At 42.7% G+C, this 17,493-nt stretch overlaps 1 protein-coding gene across 1 annotated transcript in view; it reads left to right on the forward strand.

Annotated features, from left to right (window-relative positions):
• Window positions 1–5,732, forward strand: part of GLDC (glycine decarboxylase) — an 82,801-nt gene extending 77,069 nt beyond the window's left edge. The window contains exons 23-25 of the mRNA XM_068973880.1: window positions 2,942–3,114; window positions 4,503–4,583; window positions 5,086–5,732. Of these exons, the coding sequence (XP_068829981.1) occupies window positions 2,942–3,114; window positions 4,503–4,583; window positions 5,086–5,229 (398 nt within the window). The 3' untranslated portion in view covers window positions 5,230–5,732. The remainder of the gene's footprint in view (window positions 1–2,941; window positions 3,115–4,502; window positions 4,584–5,085) is intronic.
• The last annotated feature ends 11,761 nt before the right edge of the window (window positions 5,733–17,493 follow it).

The following is a 17,493-nucleotide window of genomic DNA, read 5'->3' on the forward strand; positions in this document are numbered from 1 at the left end:
TAGGAAGGAGTCTTTATTGTTAACAAAATTTAAAATCCCAAAGAAAATGATTGCCGTCATCTGTCCATGTTTCCGGTAAATTATTTGCCCTATCCCACACCTACTAGACAGAGAGGGCCGTGAAGAGGTGAGTTGGTGTGAAGGTGGAGGGAGTGGAGAGCCTACGACGTGTAGGAGTATTGGATGGACGGCGTTTGAGGTTTATGGCCTTTGAGCCCCCTCAGCCGTGGCATACCTGTTTCAGCTGCTGCTAGAGATGAAGGAAGGTGCACCTTGTTTTCACAGAGACGATGCAGTTTTCTTTGAAGCTTTTTTTTTTCTTTAAATCTGTGTATTGTTAGTGGATGTTCACTCAGCACAAGCTTTATTAAAATACATTTTCTTAGTGACATTAATAACATCAAAGACTCTTTAATTCTTAGGAAGGCTAAGTTGGGGAGAACTTTGCCTTTTGATGAATGTGGAGTCTTATCTGAATTTTAAGATGATTTGAATGACTTCTTTTAATAAGGAATATGAAAACTTTAATAATTTTACAGTTTTACTACCATAACAGGAGTCCCACATAGTCACATGGTGACTCATTTCCTCCCATGAATGAATGATCTTATTATGCAGAGTTACCCTGATAATAAATGGGAAAACCAGAGATGGTTTTCATTAATGAAATTAGCAGTTGCTTCAGAATCTCCTCTTGACCACTCCTGTGACCTGACTTAACCTCCCAGCCAGTGACTGATTCAGGATGAGGCTTCCTTTCTGGGGTGTGTGGTCTGTTTTCCCACATCTGACTGCAGCAGCATTTGCAGGGAGGGAGGCGGGGGATGGGGGGTAGAAGAGAAGTGGTATTTGGAGTTACTGCCCAGTATTCCAAATTCGGTTCTATCTACAACCTTGATATTTTGATGTTTAATAGACTGATGGCTACACTTGCCGTAGGCTCAGAATGGTCTAGGCGTCTGGCACACAGGAAGCACTCAACAATTGTGTTTAACAAGTGAGAGAATAAGTGAATGGCTCTAAAAACAAACAATGAAGATGACAACACAGATTCTGGGTCTTAATCACACCTACTGAATCAGAATTCCAGGGATGAGGCACAGTGATCTGTATTTACAAGTACTTCATGGATGAATCTTATCAGGTGTGTGAGGGGCACCCTGCCAGAGGGCAGAGATTTCCAAACTTAACTTCGTTTTTTTAATGTTTTAAAAGTTTTATATTGGAGTATAGTTGATTAACAGTGTTGTGATTAACCTGAGTTTTTAAAGGCTCATACCTTGGATTTCCTGAATCAGAGTCGAAATCCAGGAATCTGTGTTTCCATGGTAACTCAGATGGTTCCAGATATGGGAACCACTATTGCAGAAAATATTGGGCTGAATTTGCTCACTCATGGAATTGAGGTTGGACTTAATGGGTAATGAGATCAGCTTGTTGTTTAAAAAGAAAACTCTTTCTTATTTGGGTGACACAGTTGTATGCATTTGTCAAAATTAATTAAATGGTACTTAAAATTTGTGCAAACTATCAAAAAAATATGGAAACAGATATTGAATTCAGATATGGAACTCTAGTTAATGAGATGCATGCTGAAATGTTTAAGGGGGAAGTGCACAAATGACTGTAACATGCTTGAAAATGCATCAGAACTAAGGCAAATGCTTTAGATGTGTGAGAGGAGTAGGTGACTGTGCTTAGCCACTCAGTCGTGTCTGACACTTTGTGACCCCATGGACTGTCGCCCATCAGGTGACTCTGTCCAGGGGGGTTCTCCAGGCAAGAATACTGGAGTGGGTTGGCATGCCCTCCTCCAGGGGATCTTCACACCCAAGGGATTGAACCCGTCTCCCACATTGCAGGTGGATTCTTTGCCAGCTGCTATGTGATAGGAACAGATGACTAGATACATGATAAAGCAGAGCATCGCTGTGGAAGCCATGTAGGTGTATGGGTGTTCACTCTATAGTCCTTTCAACCTACCAGTATATTTGAAAAATTTTATAAAAAAATGTTAAGACAATCCTTTAAACAATGCAGGCATGACTCTAAAGCACCCCATGTAATGATGCACGCCAGAATTTGGGAACCATTGACCTCCAGGGCAAACTTAGTTGACAGGAGTATCAACCTAGGAGCTGCTCTTCATCTTTTAAAGTTTCACAGGAAAAATTGTAAGAATTGGGAAAAAGTTCTTTTTGGCTTTCGTCCAGGCAATCTCTCTCTCAATCATATTTTGTAAATTCATCTTCATAGTGAAAACTTTTGGAAACATAGAAATACCTTCAGCCTGTATTCAGTGTAAAGACAAAGACTCCTGGCCAAGAGTGTTTCCTCATCTGTAAAATAAGGACAGTAACACTCACATCAGAGTCCTTAATGCTTGTTACCTCATTATTTAGCTTTCGGTGGGCTATAATATTTTAATTTCTCTTAATTGCAAGTAATACATGAACATTATAAAAAGATTCTAAAACACAAGGTAAAATAAAAACCCTAGTCTCATTTTATGCCAATAATCCTGTTAAAATTTTAGTATTTATTCTTCTTTGAAACAGCTTCCCTCATAAAATATACACACATATATAAAGTATGTGTATATACACACATATAAATGTGTATATATATGCATATATAATATACTGTCATTTTAAAAACAAGACAATATCATTATGTAGCATGCCCTTTTCACTTAAATTGGGTAAATGTTCAGAGCTATTAACAAATATAAATTTATATACATGGAATGGTTGCATATTTATTGTATGGATACCCAGGAAGATTTGCCTACCCGATCCTGTACTGTTGGATGTCACGTTATTTCCTAAGCTTTTCTTCCATAAACAGTGCTGAAGTGAATCCCTAGACATATACAATAGCAAACTCTTCCAAACTGGGGAGGTCAAAGTTAGTGACACAAATTCCCCCATCTCCTTGGCAGGATTTCATGCCCCCACCATGTCCTGGCCGGTGGCAGGCACTCTCATGATTGAGCCCACCGAGTCAGAAGACAAGGCGGAGCTGGACAGATTCTGCGATGCCATGATCAGCATCCGACAGGAAATTGCCGACATTGAGGAGGGCCGCATCGACCCCAGGGTCAACCCACTGAAGGTACACAGGCACCGGTACTTTATCTAAAATATCCCAGAGGGCAGAAAGCAGTGTCTGGCTGGGGTGCTGGCAACCTCTGAACTCTACTGGAAGATGATATCCTTGCCTAGAATAAGACTGTTCTGAGAGGATAAATTCATTACCTGAAAGTTTAAATCTTGAATCAACACAGCAGTGGTTACTCAAGTATAATGTGGTTATTTCTGATATGTTCTAATTTTAAATATCTATTTCGTGGCCACTTGTTGGTTTTACATATCTGTTTGGTGCTGTTCACCCCACAAGGACCCAGTTGGCTGTCAAAGGAGGGAGCAGAGACTGATGGGCTTTATAGTTGGAGAAGTCTTACCATTCCGTACCTCTGTTTGATGCTCTCTACTGAGATTATTTACCTTTTACACTCTGGATAAAGATATTCTCATATTGGAATAATTACCTCTTAGAACAACCAGACTGGTACTTGGCCTGAATGTTTCACCATGTTTATGGCCTACACTGGAGAAAAAGTAGTTAAACATTGCTTCCTCTCTTCAAAACTATGTTCCTTTTATATCTGGTCAGAGCCCTAAGAGTTCTGTATTAGGTCCAGCCACTGTTAAGCTGAGGGATGGTGAACTGAAAACACTGCAAAGGCTGTGGTTGTGTCGTTATGGCTCCAAGCCAGAAAAGCAGTCTGAGATGTACAGAGGAGCTCAGACACACTGCAGAGCTGCCCCGCTGAAGGTGGCGCACTGGGGCCAATGACTGGTGGGGAAAGGCTGGTCCCGTGTAAGTCTCAGAGGATAGCGGAGGAACAGAATATGATTTGCTCTCATCATTTTTTCTCTGGATACTGATGATTCTTTCAGGATTTAGACAATTTTTTTTTTAAAACGGCAATAGATGTCTAAAAAATATAATACTGAGATACAAAAGCAAGTGGAGGATAAAACACACACAGGATACTATAAGGTTTAAAAGTGTACCAAACTAAGCTCTATGCAGTTTATTAACATATACAGTAATAACATAAAAATATGAGAATCATGACAACCAAATTCAAGATAGTGGCTGGCACTGGTGAATAGGACCAGCAGTAAGATGGAGAGGGGATAGGCTGGCATGGTCAACCATATCTGTAATGTTTCTTATTTTAAATGCTTAAGCAAACATGACAAAATGTTGATTTATGTTGGGTGGTAAATGTGCTATTATGTTATTGTAACTTTATGATATTCAAAATATTTCACAATAAACATTTCCCTACCAAAATTTCCTTCCCCACAAACTGAAACAAAACCACCACCCTCCATCTGTGGGCTTTCATCAGCTCACTGGCAGACATGATGAGCAGAGGGGAAGGCAGGCTTCTGCTCTGACCTTTCTCCTGTCCATTGTCTCTGTCTCAGATGTCTCCACACTCCTTGACCTGCGTCACATCTTCCAACTGGGATCGGCCGTATTCCAGAGAGGTGGCAGCATTCCCACTTGTAAGTTCTCCTCTGAAGCTGGACGTGCCAGCTGGTCCAGGTTCATGTGCGTATGAGGGGCCATCACCCAGTCCGAGGGCTCCGCTCTTGCTGTCTCCTCACTATAGTGACCATATGTAGGCTACCTTCGCATAACAACACAACACAGGAATTGGCTTTCCAAGTTCCGAGGTCAGAGTGCCAACCACAGGCCTGGAAATCCTCAGGGCGCACAGTGCAGGAAGACCAAATAACAGTCTGTCTAGTGGGTCAGTGTTTTCTGCCATCATCCTTTTAACTATGTGAAGGTGCTCTGCAGGCTGGTGAAGCAGGGGTGGGAGATTTGGAGGGATGGTAACGAAGGAGGCTGGATTTTAGCTTCTTATACTTTTTGAGTACTTGCTGGGCCAGTGATATCTCAGGTTGTGGGAGTAGCATTGCAGTCTCCTCCCCACTCCACCCCTACCCCTCCAAGAAACTTTTCAGGATATCCCAAGTCATTTCTGTTTTTTGTCCCCTACAGCCCTTTGTGAAACCAGAGAACAAATTCTGGCCAACCATCTCACGGATTGATGACATCTATGGAGATCAGCACCTGGTTTGTACCTGCCCACCCATGGATGTTTATGAGTCCCCATTTTCTGAACAGAAGAGGGCCTCTTCTTAGTGTTCTCTCCCTAAGTTCAAGTGACTGACTTGATGCGCTTTGGAGCATCTCATGAGATATTTCATTTTCCACCACAGACTCAAGTAGGGGTTTTATATACTGTGTATATTCTCTCAAGGTAAATGTAAATACAGTTAGCACAGTGGGTGGAAGCTCATCGCTGGAAGATTGATTTGCTTTGGTGTCTCTGCTTTCACACATAGCAGTTGCCTTGACTGGGACCATTTAGTTTTTTTGCATAGAAGATTCAGAGTGTGCTGGTAACTTTAACTTCAATGTAGCAAGTCTGAAGATGTTATAGAGGCTATACTGGAGATCCAATAGATATTTTTATTCCAAATAAGTCCTTGTGGACTGTGCCATCTGTGGGAAACCCCAGGGCAAATGTTTACATTTTGTATACACTGAAGAAATCTTTTTCCTCCTCCTAATTTACTCAATCTGTAATAGCATTTCTGAGTGTTTTCATTTTTCCGTATGTGTAGTTTTTAAGTCTGCAATTAATATTCTAATAAAAGCATTACAATTTGAAGAATGCCTTTTTGATCCAATTTTCATCATTAATTCCCTCATACCCTAGGTTCAGAGGGGTGTGCAGGGTAATGAGAATATCCAGCCCAGTAGAACTGTTACATTATCAGTTGTGTCTTTGGCTAAAGAACCCGTTTGTATGTCTTAACAGTGATTGCCACTTTAGCCCTGTTAAAATTGTGTTTGGCTGCATATACCTGAAAAACAACCACAGCAATTTAATGAAATAATTTATTTTTTCTCATTTAACAGTTAAGTCCAGAGGTAGTAAGTCAAGAGCTAGTCTTCAGTCTTACTATTCTGCCTCCTTTGCATACAGTCTTCATCCTCATGGTCCTAGGATGGCTGCTGTGTACCCAGGCATCAGATACCCAATTCTAGGTAGGGAAAAGGAAGAGAAACAAAAGAGTCTATCCAAGTTGGCTTCTTCTGGAATGTTTTTCCAGAGGTTCCACCCAATAACTTCTGTGCTTTTACTGGCCAGGCTTGGTTCAAGTTGCCACTCTGAGCTTCAAGGGGATATGAGGCAGTCTCTCACCTGGGCATGTTACTACCCCTAAGAAAATCAGAAGTTTGTTAACTGAAGAAAAGGAGGAGTTTCAGGTAGGCAACTAGCATGCCTGTCACAAATAACTTTCCCATGGAAATAGCAAATGCTTCGGATGTTCTTCTCCAATTGTTACTCAGTATCTGCTTTAATCCTGATTACTTGGTTCCTTATTACTCAAACAACTGTTATTTGACCTGTTATGACACTGATCTGGACAAAAGGTCTGAGCGCTCTACTGAATGCTCTGCAAGTGGTCTACTTAATCTCACACTTAAAAGGTCTGTGGAACTCTTCATTCTGGCCAAAGCAGTAGAGAAGTGATGGGATCCATGGTTCCTTTCTTACGTAATAATTAAATGATAAAGATCTGAGTCCCTCTCAGTCTGTATTCCCTGGAGTATGTCCAGGGCAAAAGCAGGCGATTCAGAGAGTTGAAGTACAACTGTTCGTCTTCAGTGCTCATGTGTTCACCTGCGTCTCTGCTTGTGCGGCGTCCTCCACCTGGAACACTTGTCCCACCACCTTGCTTTGCTGGCTCCTGTTCTTCATGTTTCAGCACCTCTTCAGGTCTTCCACACGTCTCTGTGAAATGGGCTCTGTTATTTTCTAGTTTGGCACTCAGTCTGTTATCCTACACTCTCTGCACAGTTAATAATTATTCTGTTTACTTGGTTTTTATCTGCCTCCCTAAATTCTCTGAGTGGGGATCATGTCTTATCACTGGATTCCCAGTGCTGAGCTAGGGCCTGCCACACAGCATGTGTTCAACAAACAGCTGTGGTTTTAGATCGTTAGCTGGAAGGACTTCTTCTCCATTTCTTACCCCAATGCTTTACCAATCTAAGTCTGGGGACACCCCACTGGAGAAAAGCTTGAGTTTGTACAGCAGATACACTCATCCACAATCGCTGCCCCATGCTGATCCCAGGTAAGGGGCGGGGGTGATAAAAAGTGGGGTTTCCCCAGTGCTAGTGGAGTGTCATCATCCATCACCTCTTTTGTGGAGAGCAGTATGAGGTAGGCTGGAGGCAGGAGTGTGACATCAGTTAGGCCATTATGCAGAATGTCCAGAGACAAGAATCCAGGAAGCAGGAGTGGGTGTCCAGCACGGAGCACATGCCTTTTGTAAACATAGCACAGGACAGCAACCAGAGCACCTGCCCTGTAGTCAGACTGCCTGGGGTCATTCATATCCTGGCTCCCTCACATCCTACCTGTATGGCCTCAAAAGGATAATCTGCACCTCTGAACTTCAGACTCCTAATCTGTGAAATGCTATTACCTACCACTCATAGATGGGAGAGAATATATTGTTTGGAAGTGTCTGGCACAAAGTAAATGCTCTTAAATGTTAGCTCTTACATCCTCATTCTAAACTTAGGGTCTGGTGTCCTATACTCTACACTCTATACTCCTTGACCCAGCCCAGGAGCCTGACTCCAATTTGACCTATCTTGCATTCAGATCCACCTTCCTTTCCTTGCCTAACAGCCCCTTTCCTCTGGACCATCAGAAAAGTAGAAGGAACATGAGTTGTGACTTCATAGAGATTGAATTAAATTCTCAGATAAACCAACTGTTTTCAGAAAACAGACAAATTCACTTATCTTTTCTGCATTTCAGTTATTTAAGGTATAAAATAGCAATAATAAAAGTACTTACCTCAGTTAGCCTTGTTGGAAAGACTAAACAAGACAAAGTGAGCACTTGACATAGTGTCTGGCACTCAGAAATCACTAACTTACTCAGCAGACTGACTCATGTACCAGGTACCATTCTAAATGGCTTCCCTGGTGGCTCAGCAGTCAAGAATCTGCCTGCAATGCAGGAGACACGGGTTTGATTCCTGGATCTGGAAGATCTCCCCTGGAGAAGGCAATGGCAACCCATCCCAGTATTCTTGCCTGAGAAATCCAGACAGAGGAACCTGGTGGGCAACAGTCCCCTCCCAGCCTCTACAGTCCATAGGGTCACAAAGAGTTGGACAGGACCAAGCACGGACACACTCACACCATGTCAATGAACAGATGAACACAAGATGAACAAGAAAGTTAAGGCCTCTTTCATGGGGCATCAGTTCTAGACAGACAAATGCAAAGATTTCACAGGATTAAATATTCTTTAGAAGACAAAAACCAGTATGGTATGTGGCTAGGAGTTTGGGACTCCTTTATATTGGATGGCCAGGGAAGGAAGGATTCTCTTACAAGGTGACTTTCAGCCTAAAATCTGAACAAAATGAAACCAGCCATGACTAGATGTGGGGAAGAGGGGTCGGGGGTGTTCAGGAAGAGGGAGAAGCATGTTTGAAGATATTAATATATGTATTTTCCATCTTTACGCATTTGGCTATTTTCAGTCTCATATGTAAAGGGTTTAAAGAATCCCTGGGAAGTAGGGTAGGGAAAATGAGGAATAAAGGCTGGGGTTGAAGAAAGGTGCTGGAGTATTTCTGAAATCAAGAATGGGGAGGAGGGATTTGAGCCTATAGTCAAGATCACAGGGGATGAAAATGGGGTCCAGAGAGGAAAAAAAGGGGCCCTGGCTCAGGATGGAGGGCTTTGAGGGAAAAGGAGAAAAGGTATGGGGGTGAGGGGTGGGGCTTGGTCCTTAGGTCAGGAATGGAGAGAAGGATTTGTAACTGGGGAAGTGGGGAGAGAGAAATGAAAATGGGGGAAAGATGCAGGTTAGAAATAGGAAACGGGGGAGGAGGTGGTAAGGGCTTATGATGGGGAGGGGAAGGATTCAGATGCGGAAGAGGAAAGATCGTCATTAGCTCAGTGACAAGACAGGTGAAAGACTGACAGGAAAGAAAGGTCAGATGACGGGGTAGGGGAGGTGGGTGAAAGTGCTCCAGGCTGAGAAGGGAGTCGAGAGCATGAGCACTAGGCCCAGGCAGGCGGGAAGCACTCCTCAAATTAGGGAGAGGAGAGGAATCTAGAGAATGGGCAGGCGGACGGTTAAAAAGCTGACTCGAGAGCAGAGTCTCAGAAAAGGAAGGGATGGAGGCAGGAGGAGGCCTCGACTTGGGAGGGAGGCAGGCTGACCGGAAGCAGAGGAAGAGGAGAGCACAGTAACGAGGGGCAGGCGGCACTCGGAGGTGGCAGAAGAGACCTGGGGTCTGCGTTCCGGGATGAGAAAGGCTGGGAGGAGGGCCCAGATGCAGTAGAGTGGGGAGGCCCTTCGATAAAAAGGGTAGAGGGAGGACCCCATGGTTAGGAGGGAAACGTGTGTGGGAGGGAGGGCCCTGAGAGAAGAGGAAGGGCAAGAGGTCTTTCTTAGAAGCCAACCAGGCAGCAAGAGTTCTGAACCGAGGAAAGCAGGTAAGAGCCAAACCTGAGGACAGAGGTAAGGAAGTGGGCAACAGAAGAGTGACTATTTTAGGGTTAGAATATCTGTGAAGTTGAAAGCTGAGAGTCCAGAGAGTGGCAAAGCCCTGAGGACAGAGCTAGTGGAAACTTCCCAGGGAGTCCGAGGGGCTGGTTGTGGCCACAGTAGACAGGGCCCTGCTGCGCCTGTGTGGGTGAGTGATGCTCTCCTCATTCTGTTCAGGTGTAATTCTTACCACTTGCTTCACTGACTACTTGATCTCCCAGTCCTCCCCATTCAGAAGGGCCTCCCAGCTGTGGCTTTACCTGGCCAACTAACTTCAGAGCCTTTGTACACATTGTTCTTCTGGAGGTTTTCCCAGGTCTCTTCCCCACCTCTCATGTATAACTCCCTGGGAATGGGGAATAAGTCCCTGATATTAAAGAAGCTACAATCCCTGTTCTCAGATGACCTGTCTCATATCAGGAACATATCATCAATCTGGGGGAGGGGGCAGTCTCTGGTGCCTGGAACTGGGAAGGGTTACTAAGATACCTTTTCTGTAAAAGCAGTGCTGCTTAACTATGGTTTAAGAGGCCTTTGAAGGCTAGCCGGGAAATCTACCTCTTTCCTCTGTATCATTGTTCCTACAGGAAATATTTATAAAATTCTTCAAGAAATTTCATTTTTTACTTACATTAAGTTACAGGTTATGGCCATCATTCTTTTACAAATTAAGTTCTAAAATGCAGGTTGGAGAGTGCCTACAACTTCTTCTGAATTCAAGGGAATCAATGAATAATGGAAGGCTGAAAAAACATCAACTACAAATTATTTTTTTTAATGGACCTCCACAGCTGTCTGTTGGATGGCGCCCCACTCCAGTCCTCTTGCCTGGAAAATCCCAGGGGTGGAGGAGCCTGGTGCGCTGCCGTCCATGGGGTCGCTAAGAGTCGGACATGACTGAGCAACTTCACTTTCACTTTTCACTCTCATGCACTGGAGAAGGAAATGGCAACCCACTCCAGTGTTCTTGCCTTGAGAATCCCAGGGACGGGGGAACCTGGTGGGCTGCCGTCTATGGGGCCACACAGTTGGACACGACTGAAGCGACTTAGTAGCATGGCTGTCTGTGGGGCTGGATCTCTTATAGAGGTCTAGATTTTCAGAACCAGTGCAAGAGAGTTTTAGTGTGCTTTTGATCCACTTATTGCATTGTACTTTAACCTCACTAGTAAAAGCTTTTATATAGTTGGGAGTATGAGATCTGCAATTTCCTACAAACCCATGTCTGAGGGGCATTTGAAAAAACAAAACAAAACAAAAACCTTGGTGAGATTCAGAAGATTTAAGTGTTTTAAGTTAGAGCCACAGTCATAAATTCCCAGAAAACAGGGTGGAATCCAACAGCACCAGGAGTGATGTCAGTCATTCCCCAAAAATGCAGAATTTCCCCCAACAGTGCTGCCACTGGGAACTTGATCCAAAATTGCTACTCGCTGCAGTAGGAAGCAGCCAAAGCAGAATTAGATACAAACAGATTCTTTCTTAAAAGTCTGGCATAAAGAGTGGAAAAAGATAACTTGCTTGCATTCAAGACATTTTATCCAACGTGAACTACATAAGAATATTAAAGTTCCCTAAAATAGAAGAACTAGATGTTTTTATTGGTTAAGAGAAGTGGCTTCAAATGCATTCCAAAAGACAATGAAGAAAATACTTTCCATGGAAGGAGACAGTTGGGTAGGCTGTTAAATAAACTCGCAAATAGCAAAGGAGTGAGTATAGTGTGTGGTGCTAGCCATGTTGTGGTGGGGAGCGGGGGAGAGTCAGCACTATTTCTGTATTTTGTCAGAAGGACTGCCTTTAGCCTGGGACAGTGCCTGCCATTCACAGAAGTGCTGTCAGATTGGGGTCTAATTCTCCTGAGGAGCAGTAGGCAGTTTGGAGACAAGAGGATGAAAGACGCCAGTTAAGCAGCCTCAGTACCATCCTGACACAACTTCATTATTTTCCAGAAACTTGCATTTAGGAATGAAGTCCAAGGTTTTTATAGGAAAATGAGAAGAGTCTCTAAAAAGAAACAAGTGCCATGCAACAACCATTCAGACATTTTCAGATGAAATTCAGTCAGGTTACGCACAGGTTCTCTTTAAATTAGTATTCAAATCTGGTTTTCAAAGAGCAAAAGGATGTAATATAATACTGGAGTTAATAATCAATACAGTGAAGCAGATAAAGTAGTGGTTAAGTAACACAGCAATGAGTTTCAATTCTAAGTCTGCTCCTAACTACCTTCAGTGACTAAGGGTGAATAACTCATCTCCAGTAAAGTGGAGATGATGCCATTCGCCTCACAGGGTGTGTATGAGTAGGAAGTTGGAATGAAAACTACCAATGGTACTCAGTTCTTTTTGGACACAGAATGAACACACATGGGAATAGTTGCTATCCCTGCTCCAAAGACATGGATATGCCAGTGAAAACCTTCTCTTCCCCCCGTTAAAAAAAAAAAAAAAAGGTTCAAGGAAGAAGAGGAAACCTCCAGGTGGCAGAAATGGAGAGGGAACCCAAAGAACCGGACACTGCAAGGCCAATGGAGGTAGCTGGATGTGTCTCAGGCATTGGCGTTCCAAAGATGCCAGGGAAGAGAGATGTTAGGAGTTGAGGCTGCAGGTATAATGGATAGTAAGAAGTAGAGATGGGGTATGCTTAGAATAGGGAAAGTTCTGTCCGAGTAGGAGGACTGAAAACTTGGTATCTTTAGTTCAGGGTCACAGCAGGAAAACAAGCTTTCCCTCCCAGGCCATGGGTGGAAACAAAGTCACTAAGAAGAATCTTTGCTGCATGTGAACACAGAAGTCAAATTCATACTAGCTGCACTGTGAAAGAATCCCATTCAACAAAATTAAGAACTGGCTCAGTTAAACAGTGGACTCAGTTCAGTTCAGTTGCTCAGTCGTGTCCGACTCTTTGTGACCCCATGAATCGCAGCACACCAGGCCTCCCTGTCCATCACCAACTCCCACAGTTCACTCAGACTCACGTCCATCGAGTCGGTGATGCCATCCAGCCATCTCATCCTCTGTCGTCCTCTTCTCCTCCTGCCCCCAATCCCTCCCAGCATCAGAGTCTTTTCCAATGAGTCAACTCTTCACATGAGGTGGCCAAAGTACTGGAGTTTCAGCTTTAGCATCATTCCTTCCAAAGAAATCCCAGGGCTGATCTTCAGAATGGACTGGTTGGATCTCCTTGCAGTCCAAGGGACTCTCAAGAGTCTTCTCCAACATCCCAGTTCAAAAGCATCAATTCTTGGGCGTTCAGCTTTCTTCACAGTCCAACTCTCACATCCATACATGACCACTGGAAAAACCATAGCCTTGACTAGACGGACCTTTGTTGGCAAAATAATGTCTCTGCTTTTCAATATGCTATCTAGGTTGGTCATAACTTTTCTTCCAAGGAGTAAGTGTCTTTTAATTTCATGGCTACAGCCACCTTCTAGACTCAGAAAATTCAGTGAATTGGAAGATCTAAGGAAATTACCAGACTGGGTAGCACAGAGTGGGTAAAGAGACAGAAGATGTAAGAGATATTAAGGTATGGAGGGTAGACTGCTGCAAACTTCTAGGAGGCTGAGAGGGAGATAGAAAAAAATGGGAGGAGCAATTATTTTTAAAGGAAAAATTAAAAATTCCAGAAATGCATTTTCAATTTAAAGGAATACAATGAATCCCAAGCGAAGCAAATAGAAATTAATCCACACCTAGATAGATTTTAGTGAAACTCAGAAGTTATTAGAGAAAAATACATACATCCTTCAAAGAAATAATCAAAATGACATCCAACTTTTTTCAGCAATAAAAGATGTCAGAACACAATGGAATACCTACAGAATGTGACAGAAAGAAAACTGGGAACCTACAATTCTAAACCCAGACAATTTACCTTTCTAAAACCAGTGTGGAAAAAAGACACTTTCAACCCACAAAGAGAAAACTTACTGTTCATAGACTTTCACTGAAAAGTCTGGCACAAAAACATCTTGGAAGTATTCAACAAGTAACAGTGAGTAAATAGACAAAACTTATCAAGTAAATCAGTAAGTCATATTTAAAATGATGAGTTTTAAAAATGTTATAACAAATATTAAACATTAACATGGAAAACAGGTCAGAAAAGATAATTTGAAGGGAAATAAAAATATACTTTATTCAGGAAAAAACTGAGCTATTGACCATTTTATAAATATATACTCTCATGTGTAGGCACATTGCAAGATTAAGGATGATCACAAAATGATAGAAACATTACCTTTTGGTCGTGGTGGTTTGTTTTGGGGGGTCAGGGGGAAGATAACATCTGCTTTAAATGTAAGATCAAGAAGGAAAGAGAAGATTCATTCCTGCATCCTCCATAACAACTGCAATGACAGGAATATACATGCCAGGATAATAAACACAGAGATACTAAGTTTATTAAGACTATCCCAAAGCATAAAGTCCAATGAAATAAAGTCTCAGATTTCAACATCTGAAATACTATATTTTGTTTATGAATACCTAAGTATAAAAATAAACAGAAAAGGCAACACTGAACTCATAATTTCTTAGGGAGGGGAATGGGCAAGGTGATTGATTAAAGTATGTCTTTGTTTATGGTATTTTATTTAAAATCTTAAGAATGATCCTAAAGTGATCAATACTAGATAGCTTGTATATATGCTAGTTTTATACTTTTTCATACTTTAAAAACAAACAGGAACTTCCATGGCAGTCCAGTGGTTAAGAGTTCACCTTCCAATGCAGGGACTGCAAGTGCGATCCCTGGTTGGGGAACTAAGATACCAAATACCTCAGGGCCAAAAAACCAAAACATTAAAAAACAAAACAGAACAAAACAGAAACGGTATTGTTAACAAATTCAAAAAAGACCTTAAAAATGCTCCACATCAAAAAAGTCTTCAAAAACAAACAAACCCCAAGAGGCATAGAACATAGCATAGATATTACTTTCCTTCCATTTCCTGAGCCAGTTTCTTTGTAATAAATGAGAAATGTCTTCTTTGTTGGGTTGCTGTGAAGTTTCAGTATCACTCATAAAGTCTGACATATAAATGCTTAACAAATGTGAGCTTCCTCTCAAGAGTTCCTTTATTGCTAAACCTGTTTTGTTTGCTGAGTAGATGAAAATCTGTTTTTGAAAGGCTTCTTGGTGGGTATGGCATAAGCCCTCATGGAGGAGGTCACCATTAACCCCACCGTAGAGCAGCCAGAACTTACACAAGATTGGGAAACAGACTCTTGGAGGGCACAAACAAAACCTTGGGTGCACCAGGACCCAGGAGAAAGGAGCAGTGACCCCACAAGAGACTGACCCAGACTAGCCCGTGAGTGTCCAGCCGTCTGCGGCTGAGGTGTGGGTTGGCGGTGGCCTGCAGGTTTGGGGGCACTGCGTGCAGCAGTGAGAGTGGGACCTTTTGAAGGAGGTAATCTTCATTACCTCCACCATAGTGTGGCCTCAAGTCAAGTAACAGGGAGTGAAAACAGCCCAGCTCATCAACAGATTGGATTAAAGATTTACTGACCATGGCCTCACCCATCAGAACAAGACCCAGTTTCCCCCTCAGTCAGTCTCTCCCATCAGGAAGCTTCCATTAGCCTCATATGTATGCAGGTCAGGAAGCAGCAGTTAGAACTGGACATGGAACAACAGACTGGTTCCAAATTCGGAAAGGAGTACATCAAGGCTGTATATTGTCCCCTGCTTATTTAACTTATATGCAGAGTACATCATGAGAAACGCTTGGCTGGAGGAAGCACGTGCTGGAGTCAAAGACTGCCGGGAGAAATATCAATAACCTCAGATATACAGATGACACCACTCTTATGGCAGAAAGTGAAGGACTAATGAGACTCTTGATGAAAGTCAAAGAGGAGAGTGAAAAAGTTGGCTTAAAACTCAACATTCAGAAAACCATTCAGAAAATCATGGCATCTGGTCCCATCACTTCATGGCAAATAGACGGGGACATAATGGAAACAGTGACAGACTTTATGTTTTGGGGCTCCAAAATAACTACAGATGGTGACTGCAGCCATGAAATTAAAAGACGCTTGCTCCTTGGAAGGAAAGTTATGACCAACCTAGACAGCATATTAAAAAGCAGAGACATTACTTTATCAACAAAGGTATGTCTAGTCAAAGCTATGGTTTTTTCCAGTAGTCATGTATGGATGTGAAAGTTGGACTATAAAGAAAGCTGAGCGCTGAAGAATTGATGCTTTTGAACTGTGGTGTTGGAGAAGACTCTCGAGAGTCCCTTGGACATCAAGGAGATCCAAATAGTACATCCTAAAGGAAATCAGCCCTGAATATTCATTGGAAGGATGAAGCTGATGAAGCTGATTCATCATCATTCATTGATGATGAAGCTGAAACTCCAATACTTTGGTCACCTGATGAGTTTGAGTAAACTCTGGGAGTTTGGACAAGGAGACCTGGCATGCTGCATCCAGTCCATGGGGTTGCAAAAAGTGGGACTCGACTGAGTGACTGAACTGAACTGATAAGCCTTTTATCCTTCTCCATCAGAGGGCAGACAGAATGAAAACCAGTCACAGAAAACTAACCAATCTGATCACATTTGACCACAGCCAAGACGGATGGGTCATAGTGGAGATTCCTGACAAAACATGGTCCACTGGAGAAGGGAACGGTAATCCACTTCAGTATTCTTACCTTGAGAACCCCATGAACAGTATGAAAAGGCAAAAAGATAGGACACTGAAAGATGAACTCCCCAGGTTGGTAGGTACCCAATATGCTTCTGGAGATCTGTGGAGAAATAACTCCAGAAAGAATAAAGAGATGGAGCCAAAGCAAAAACAATACCCAGTTGTGGATGTGACTCGTGATGGAAGTAAAGTCTGATGCTGTAAAGAGCAATATTGCATCAGTTCAGTTCAGTCGCTCAGTCGTGTCCAACTCCTCGCGACCCCATGAATCGCAGCACGCCAGGCCTCCCTGTCCATCACCACCTCCCGGAGTTCACTCAGACTCATGTTCATCGAGTCCGTGATGCCATTCAGCCATCTCATTCTCAGTCGTCTCCTTCTCCTCCTGCCCCCAGTCCCTCCCAGCATCAGAGTCTTTTCCAATGAGTCAACTCTTCACATGAGGTGGCCACAGTACTGAAGCTTCAGCTTTAGCATCATTCCTTCCAAAGAAATCCCAGGGTTGATCTCCTTCAGAATGGACTGGGAACCTGGAATGTTAGGTCCATGAATCAAGGCAAACTGGAAGTGGTCAAACAGGAGATGGCAAGAGTGAACATTGACATTCTAGGAATCAGCGAACTAAAATGGACTGGAATGGGTAAATTTAACTCAGATGACCATATTATATCTACTACTACGGGCAAGAATCCCTTAAAAGAAAATGGAGTAGCCATCACAGTCAACAAAAGGAGTCCAAAATGCAGTACTTGGATACAATCTCAAAAATGACAGAACCATCTGTTTGTTTCCAAGGCAAACAGTTCAATATCACAGTAATCCAAGTCTATGCCCCAACCAGTAATGTGAAGAAGCTGAAGATGAATGGTTCTATGACGACCTACAAGACCTTTTAGAACTAACACCCCAAAAAGATGTCCTTTTCATTATAGCGGACTGGAATGCAAAGTAGGAAGTCAAGAAACACCTGGAGTAACAGGCAAATTTGGCCTTGGAATACAGAATGAAGCAGGGCAAAGGCTAATGGAATTTTGCCAAGAGAATGCACTGGTCATAGCAAACACCCTCTTCCAACAACACAAGAGAAGACTCTACACATGGACATCACCAGATGGTCAATACTGAAATCAGACTGAT

The sequence above is a fragment of the Capricornis sumatraensis genome, chromosome 6 (genome assembly GCF_032405125.1).
Source record: "Capricornis sumatraensis isolate serow.1 chromosome 6, serow.2, whole genome shotgun sequence".
NCBI lineage: Eukaryota > Metazoa > Chordata > Mammalia > Artiodactyla > Bovidae > Capricornis > Capricornis sumatraensis.